Source organism: Miscanthus floridulus, unplaced genomic scaffold (assembly GCF_019320115.1).
Source record: "Miscanthus floridulus cultivar M001 unplaced genomic scaffold, ASM1932011v1 fs_561_1_2, whole genome shotgun sequence".
In the NCBI taxonomy this organism is placed as follows: domain Eukaryota; kingdom Viridiplantae; phylum Streptophyta; class Magnoliopsida; order Poales; family Poaceae; genus Miscanthus; species Miscanthus floridulus.
This window is the reverse complement of record NW_027096938.1, coordinates 21,810-31,188: the sequence shown is the minus strand read 5'-3', so window position 1 is coordinate 31,188 and position 9,379 is coordinate 21,810. Positions and strand designations below refer to the sequence as shown.

Genomic DNA, 9,379 nt, shown 5'->3' with positions numbered 1-9,379 from the left:
TGTACTTTCAAAGGAATGAAAAAATTAGCTCCTACCTCATGCAAATCTTTCCAGTGGCTCTCGCGTGTCCTCTCACTCACTGATCAACACCATGTTCTCTTGATTGTATCCATCGTGATACAATATTTTTCTCTCATAGTAAAACAACATCAACCAAATTATAAACCATAGAAATGATCAAGCGAATAGGGTAATACGTCAACTCATATATGTCACTTTTTAAAGTAGTTAGCTCTTACTTGCTCTAAACAACCATGGTTAGTACAAACCAATAGATTCCCATGTGATCAGTATTTCTGTGTTTTAAACACCAATTCCTATAAAAATCCTATATTTTTCAATCCTCTGTCTTACAACTCTATTCCTTTACTATTTCTATGTTTTTCTCCATTCCTATGTTTTACATTTCTCCCGTCGAAACATGCCCTAATTTTTTTTTCATTTCCTAGCCTTTGGTTCATAAGAAAAGCTATGGAACACTTCCATAGGATTGGAGTCCTATAGGTGATTTCTGACCCCGTTCGCTTGGCTGAATTTGGCTGAAAACATTGTTCTAGCTGAATTATTGTGAGAGAAAAATACTGTTCCGATTGAAAAAAGAAGCCGAATAAGCCGACTTTCCGGCATGAGCTTAGACTTGATTGAAACTTTTCTTGAGCGAAGAAATCGCGCGCGCGACATGTTTGGCACGTTCTTTTTCTGCTCGGCGATAAAGCACGTTTATTCCGGTAATGCGCAGGCTTGTTCCTGTAGATCTTCTCCCACGGCCTGGTCCAAGGAGGCGACCAGGGACAGGGTGTACCGAGCCAAGGACATACGCCCTATTCGTTTGGGCTTATTTGGCTGATAAGCCATGACTAAAAGTACTATTGGTTAATTTGGTGTGGGAGAAAAATATTGTTCGTTGACTGAGCGATAGCCTCCGACACCGCTGGCCGCGCCATGGACAAGGGCCACGACAACATGGAGGTTACCAGGGAGAAGGCCTACGAGGCCAGGGGCAGCGCATCCGATGCGTCCGGCGCCGCCAGAGACCGCGCCCGCGACGGCGCGCAGCAGACCGGGTTGAGGTCGCCAGGCACTAGGCGGCCGGCGCCGCGCAGTATGCCAAGGACACCGTGGTGGCTTGCAAGGACAGCCTGTTCGTTTCGTCGTAAACGATTGTGGATTATTTACTGCTGACTAGTTTAGTATGAGAGAAAAATACTATTCTATCTTATAGCCAACAGAACAGGCTGACCGGCGCCCTCCTGCAGCAGGTGAGATGCACGTGATACTAGTAATTATTAACTTCTCCATCTTTACCAGTACTTGCCAGAAGGGGGTTCGATCTCAGTGCATTCGGGGGCCAAGCACATGGTTGTCAACACAGCCCTGGGAGCGAAGGACGCGATGATGAACCCGCTCGGCATGGCCGGTGAGAACAACGACGGCCAGGTTTCGCTTTCAGTGCCGTGCAGTTCAGATTTGAAAAAAATGGGAGCAGCAGCCTATTCCTTTGTTTCACCTAAGCTCGCCATCTCATCTACTTTCAATTCCCATAGATTAGAGAAGTATGTCATCTCAATTCCTGAGATTTTCCTTTCCCTATCCTACAATCAAAAGGGCCCTTAGGGTAAAAACTATCGTATTTTCCACTTGCATTAATTGTCCTAACTTACCTAAGTATTTTGCTAATATGACAAGCAATTTATTGAGGAGAGAGAAAGAAATAACTTCTTAATAAGAAATCATGTCTACACGAAAACCAAAAGACAAAGATAGTGTTTGGATCACTAGTCCAAGGACTAAAGTTTAGCCCCTAACCTTTAGTCCTGCTAGGCTGTTTGAATCCATGGGCTAAACTTTAGTTCTCTAATCTATAATAACTGATTTACCCTCATTTAATTATTCATGCATAGTCATGCATGCGAGCGGCAAGGGGTATGAGACGTCCAACGTCCGCCCCGAGGGAGTTTAGCTCAGTTTAGGGTATCTTTGGCAGCAAAAGATTTTAGCTCAGTTTTTAGTCATTTGCTCACTTTTAGCCTCCCTATTTAGATCCTCATGGTAAAAAAAGGCTAAAAGTGCAGGGCTAAAGTTTTGTCATGGGATCCAAACATGGACGAAGAGATATGCCCCGTGTTCGCTTGAGCTTATTCAGAACTATTTTCAGGCATGAAACTATGTTTTTCTCTCACAACATTTCAGCATAAACATCAGTATAAGCTAAATTTCAATATCAACGAACAGAGTGATGATAGGTAGATGAGAGAGACAGAAGATGTGTGATTGGGCAAAATATTATTCCGTAGATTCTATCTATTGAGAACGTAGTTGTTATATGTATTTCTACTTGTATAAAAACCATATATGGTTTCTAGTACTGGGAGTGTCTTTTTTTTTTGCACATCTGAAAAATGAAATAGGATACGAAAATGGCCAGTCATGCACGCCGGCAGCCTGGCACGCGTCTTCGACTCTCCGTAATCGTACCGACACTGACTCTGCTTGTTTTCTTGGCACCAGAGTCGATCTCCACTACTGACTGACGGAGCTGCAGGCGAGCGGTAGGCAGGGGTAAACCGACACCCAGTGCTAACTCACGTTCTTCACAGCAGTACTACTATGCTCACGGACCATGGTGATCCTGTACCTAACGAAAGCATGGTGTCGGCAATCGGCATGTCACCGGTTCCAAAACGAGTGCTATGTGCAACGTTCTGATCCGAGAAGATGACCAAGGCCCATTTTATATGTTGAATGAACCACATTTGTTAATTAACTCTCTTATGTTTTCATCATCGCTTCGCGTAAAAGGTTCGATTCGGAGTTAACGGCCTCCCTAAGTCTATGCTTTTAACTTGGTGCTAAAGTTCGATCGCTACACAAACTCGGTCCAGCCCGCAGCCTGCGGTGCTACAGCATTAGGCCTCGTTCCGCTGGATCTCACACCATGTCAGGTAGATGCATGTCAGCGATCTAATCCTGGCCTCAGACATCTAAAATCGAACATGTGGGAGTCCTGTTTAGGGCAGGCAACTCCGGCTAGGAGCAAACAGCTGGCACCGTAAAATGACCCTAAATTATAATTTATTTTGACTTTTCAAAGTGTATATACAAATATATATCATTAGTTATACATGTAGAAATATGCTATGTCTATATATCTATATGTAATAAAAATTAATTATCTATAAATATATAAATATAATTTGGAACTAAGGTGACATAGAGTAGAGTATATTTACACGATGTCGATGCGTCCATAGAGTAGAGTATATTAACACGATGTCGATGCATCCGGAGACCAATACCCGAGCTATCTTCTTCGAACGGCGTACAAAGACAATGCATACATTTATATACACACGGCGATATCCTGATAGGTACACCTACTAATCGATCGTCAACCGGTGTTCCGTTCGCTTAGCTTATAAGCCATACTTTTTTAACTAATGAATAATATTTTTTTTCATAATAAATCAGCCAACAATACTTTCAACCATGACTTATCAGCCAAGCGAATATGACGGATATCCCCAGCCGGTCACAGCCTACTGGGCTGACGTGGTCTGGTCGCCGGCCGCCGGCCGCTCCACGCGCTCGCGAACTCAGCTGCCGCCTACCGGCAATTCACCATGGCATATAGGCGTACTCCTACTTCTGTACGGAGTACTTGTCATGCTTTCAATAGACACTGGTGAGCGCTGACGACTTCAAGTGTGCAACAACAAAGAGTCAAAGGTGCTTCCGCATTTTCCCAAACATGTGCTTCCGCATTTTCCCAAACATTTGCCCATCCATCAAAATTACGGCTTGTCCTTAAATCCGACTTATCCGTTTTTTTTTTATCCAGAATAGTGTTTTTTCTCATAAATTTTTCCAGAATTCCTCCAAACCATCCAAATTTTTCATCAATCTAAGGCCTCGTTTAGATTGAGGTTAGGAATCAGTATTTGGCACTGTAGCACTTTCGTTTGTATTTGACAATTATTGTCTAATCATGGCCTAACTAGGCTCAAAAGATTCGTCTCGTAATTTACAATCAAACTGTATAATTAGTTATTTTTTTATCTATATTTAATACTCCATACATGCATCAAAGATTTAATGTGATGAAGAGAGAGCGAAAAACTTACTATCGGCTTTGTGCAGCGACTGACAACGGCAATCACAGGCCGCAGGCAACACATCGCACGCCACTTCTGACCGTTGACGACCGCGCGCAGCTAGCGACTGCCAACGCCCGCATTTCTGCCCTCGAAGGCGTCACAGCATCTCCATCGCAAACTCTCTGCGTCTGTCACGCTGTAGCGTGACGGCACGACCCCCGTGCCCTCTCCTTTCCCGTCCATGCGGCCGGTCACGTTTTGTTACACTATTTCAGCAGTATTTTTCAGTAGATAAATATATATCTTTTACAATATTTTAACATAAGATAAATTTCAGCGAATAGGATCAAGAAAAAAAAAACTGAGCAAGCAGGTAGGCCAAGTGACGGGGACCGGAGAAACGGAGGCAAGACGAAGGATGTAGCTACATCGGGACCGGGGCACCATGACCCTGGTAGCGGCAGGGTCAAGTGCTGGCCTTATCGCGCGACGGGTTGCGTTTTAACTTCCTCCCATCTCCACCTCTTCTCTAGAATGTTCACCCCCGACTGCTTTTGCTAGCTAAGCTTACTATTCAGAAATGCAAGTGCACAAGGTGTAGCTTGCACACGTCAAACCCTCTTTAGCGCAGGGGTGACGGCTGCGATAGCTCCCCGCTCGTTAGTCCGAGCCCGAGAGGCGATCGGGAACTCCGGGCCTCCCCCCGGTCGCTTCTGAACCGTGCAAAGCGAACCCTGGAATCTCGGCCCGTGCACTATACATTGACGGGAGTCTTTGGGGCCTTTGTAGTGAATCAGCAGACCTATGGGCCTGCGTTGTTCAGATCCCCCACCCTTTCCTTACTTTTTGCTTCAAAAAAAAAAAAACAATATGATGATTTACACATGACTCAACATGACATTATGCAAGTTCCAGTGCACCAATTACAGCAAGGTTTTAAAACAATGCAAGTCAAGAATTAGTACTGAACCAGAACGCTGCACCAGCGTCATCTAAAGGTTAAATACTGCACAGACAAGAAACGACAGCAAAGAGAAAAAATCAAAGATCTTTGTATTCCCTACCTGTGTAAGAATTTACACCGATCAAATCAATGGAGACGACCCTGATACAGGGACCACTCTACCACAAATCACACTAGATGTACACACCGCCAATTCTTTACAGAACATATGGACATGGTGGGGGAAAATTGCAGCTATCGATCCTCCTAGGAAGTTGCCTTCTTAGTCTAGCTCTGCTATGTAGTTAGGCAGCTCACCCTGGCAGAGGTACTCGTCGCAGTGCGACGCCGATCCCCAGCCCCTCCGCAGACGGAAGATGTCCTCCGTGAAGGTGGACCCTGATGATCCTATGAATATGTTTGATAGTGCACAGATCGTCTTGTCAAGCATCGCATCAACCTGAATAAGCATATTGTTGTTTAGTAAAGCTGTCACACTCAAGATGAGAAACTACATAAGACCATATATGTACCTGAACATCTCCGCCCATGTGGTTTCGGTGTAGCAAGGCATCCCATTTCTCAGAGCTGTCGTGCTCTGGCCTCTTCACAAGAGGGACTTGTCTGTTGTTGAATACAACCAAGGACTGCAGAAGATTTGTTTCGCTCTCAGCAGCATCGGTAGATAAATATATCACAGGTGCATTAGCCTTCTCAACGATTCGCAGAATGCATTCTGCCGCCTGAGGGATGGGGAAGAAGCAGCTCTCTTTCTTCACATTACTACAAGAACATCAAGAGAAAATTAGTCAATTGTCCCACAATAATATTATCCACAGGGTTAACTGCAAATGATGCACAGACCACAAAGACTTAACTAGCAATAGCACTACACATTCCTCAGAGTATGTGATAAATGTCATCTCCAACCAAGCTAATATCGAAATACCAACAATATTCTTTTATGTGCACTGGGTACTAGTTTCATACCATTACGACACAGTACATAGGCAGCTAATTGTAGCACAAAAATTAAGTCTCCAACAACTGTGCCACCACAAGCAACAGCAAATAACATAATGAATGAGGTACCTCTAAGGCATAGATCATTAATCTATCTATATATTTATGTATTCCAACAAATAGGGAAAAATCATTGCAAGTTCATGTCCAACTAAGCTGTATCACCATACAAAGTCCCAAGATTCAGTGCTGAATATCATGTCCAGCTCCAACAAGCTATATCCAAATACCAACAAGATCACTTTGTAGTTGTGATGTACCAGGTACTAGCTTCATGCAGTTGCATACATATAACTTATACATTGGTAGCTAATTATAGTATAATCTTAAGAACATAATAACCGTGCCAGTAAATAACATTCAAGGCATAGATGATATATCTGTATATCTAACATAACAAGGAAAAAATAATAACATATTCAATTCACACCACTCAACCTGATTAAAATAACCAAATAAAACTAGAAATAAGATTTTCTTAGCTTTTGATAAAGCAAATAAAGATGCTTAATAGGTTATGAAACTATGAGCCACAGAAGACGGCCTGATTGAGATCAGTATCAAATAAGTTTGATTGGCATGCAAGGTCAGTTATAATTTATTCATGAAATAATTTGACAAACAAGAGATTAAACATACTGACATAGTGACATTCCAGCAACGCATGACTATTGTGTGTAACTACTGCTATTGAAATTTATTTCTTCTTGAGTCACTGCGGGGGCTCTCTGCATTGGGTACGCCCTTTTTGAGTCACTGTAAGCCATTGATTGCTGAATTGATCTAGTCAAACTTTATTATCAACTTGATAAACCAGTGGCATAGGAAACAAAGAGCAGCTACCAGTTCAAAATTGGGCAGTTATGTTGCTGAGTTTCCTTTTTTGGTCGAGACATGGGACGATCTAAAACCCGAGCCGAGCTACTTGTGAGCTTTGGCGACCCCTTGTGACAAGCAAAATGTGACTAATAGATGTTTCCATAATGTTATTGATTTTTTGGAATATTGTTATAGATTGTTGAATGTAGCACCACTCTGTTGTCAGTCACAGGCCATAAGCATCAAGATCAGTTTGTCAGAAATGTTCAACCACAATATGACCGTTTAAAAGACCCCATCAAAGAAAATTAAGGACAAAAAATGCTGCGACTAGTTCAGGCATCGTGACAGTACACAACTACGCTTATTTCCAAGGGTCAAACTATTGAATTATTCATGTAACAAGAATGCCTTAACACTTCTCAGCAACTGCACATTATGTAGAATTATCCAAGAAAATAAAGTTAACTTACAAGACCAAGGATAGTGTTTCAATGCAATAGTCAATGCTAGAGCAGATACCATCACTCAACATCACTGGGAATAACTAATGAAAGTAAGCTATGGAATATATTACTCTATCATACAGTTTGTATGGTAAATTCATTATTAAGCAGGCACTTCCTCAGTTCCTTGAATAGCTTTATTAACCAAGCACAAAATAGTTTGATCAACTGTGCAGATGTCAGATGCTGACTTGCAGTATATTTTGCCTAGATCTGAGAGAAGCATCTAGAACCAACTCCAACCATTCTTTGTCAGAACAAGTGCCTAGTTTTGTATGTGCATCACAGAAGGAGACACCAATTGCACTGTCCAAAGGAACAGCAGTCATGGAATAACCAAAAGAGGATATGACCATGACTAGCCTAGAATTCCCAAGATGTGTAACAAAGGATGAAGCCATCTACTACAAGAGCCTATCAAGCATAACCTTATAAAATGTAAATGCAGCCACTATAATATGTTTGTCTCACAAAATCCACAATTCACAAATAGATAATGTTCAGCAGGTTAAAAGATCTTGTGTATCTCACCAGAATTTAAGGAATCCGTGCCGTCGAAAATGCAAAGCAATATAGTTTCCTCCCAAGAAAGTCTGGACGAAGCGTTGAGCAGTGAGCAGTATGAGCCTACTTGGTTGAATCAAAGTCTTGCACTTGTGAGCCAATGGACCACCAGGTTGATTCAGCCACTCATCCTCCACATCAGCATAGAACATGTCGCCAATGGCAAGGACCTCAGCCTCTGTCGAAAACTTTGGTGTAATATCCCCAACAAATCTCTTCTTTGGCTCCTTCAGCTTCGCATCCTCTGGCCAGGCTGCCTCAATCTTGCCCAGAGAAATCCCCAGTCCTTTCAGCTTCTTAATATGGTCCTCATCAAGGAAACATGGAGGCGAGGCTGCGTAGCATATGAACTGATCAATGGCCACTTTCTTCTTCTTCTCCACAAACTCCTCATAGGTGATCATAACTTTCCTCCCAATGCAGTCATTAATGTGGTTGATATCAAGCACCCGATCATACGAATAATCCATCTTCTGGCTGGGCACCACCAGGGTACGGCCAAGAAGTGCTGCCATGAACATGTGCTTCTCCAAGCAAATCAAGTGGTTGGACATTTGCCCGGAGATGCAGATGGCTAAGAGGAACCGGTCTTTCTTGGGGTTCCACTCAATGGTCCGCCGGTTGGCCGGCAATTCCCTCTTCCTGCACCCGGCAAAGGGGAGATCGAGATCCAGGCCGTCGTCGGTCGCATTGCCGGACCCGGAGCGGTGCGAGGAGAGGAGCGCCGCTTGGATCTCGCGGTTGATCTTGATCTGGCTCTCGAGCGCCGACTGGAGATCGGAGAGCGAGATGGGGGCGGGGGCAGAGCCGTTGGTGGGGGCAGCGGTGCGGTTGAAGAGGCTGAGGAGGCCGGAGCGCTGGAAGCGGAGGAGATAGAGCGCGTGCAGCTCGGCCTCGCGCATGCGGGAGGCCGCGGGGTCGGCGGCGGGTGCGGCGGAGGGGAGGCGGAGGGAGGTCGCACCCCCGAAGGAGACGAAGAGGATTAGGAAGAGGAGTGGGAGGGAGACGAAAAGCACGAGGTAGCGGCGGGACCAGAGGATGCGCCCGAGGGAGGCGGCGGAGGAGGGGAGCGCCGGGCGGAGCGCGGCGACGCTGAAGGAGGAGGGCGGCGAGCGGGAGCGGGCGGAGGGGGACGGGGGCTTGGCGTGGTTCTGCGGTACGAAGGTCTCGAGGTCGTCGTCCTCGTCGGAGGCAGACGAGCCGCGGTCCATGGCGGCGGAGGGGGAAGTGTCGGTGGGCAGTGAGCAGCGCGGGAGGGGCCGAGGAGACGTGGAGTGAGGTGGTGACTGGAGAGGAAAGAACGGGTGGGAAAGAGGGAGAGGTTGGATGATGGTGACGGTTGAACCAAACGTTTGTTCAAGCCCAAATCTTCGTTAAAAAAGATCGTAATTTTTGGTGAGACCTTAAAAAAAATTCAGCGGATTTTAACA

General features: G+C 44.7%; 1 protein-coding gene across 1 annotated transcript; it reads right to left on the bottom strand.

The window, feature by feature from the left end:
- Positions 1-4,977: 4,977 nt before the first annotated feature.
- LOC136532256 (O-fucosyltransferase 36-like) lies at positions 4,978-9,258 on the bottom strand. Its single transcript, XM_066524856.1, has 3 exons — positions 7,917-9,258; positions 5,571-5,820; positions 4,978-5,497 (listed from the first exon to the last, which is right to left on the bottom strand). Exons 1-3 carry the CDS (start codon positions 9,158-9,160, stop codon positions 5,321-5,323), a joined length of 1,671 nt encoding a protein of 556 aa, XP_066380953.1. The 5' UTR covers positions 9,161-9,258; the 3' UTR covers positions 4,978-5,320.
- Positions 9,259-9,379: the final 121 nt, after the last annotated feature.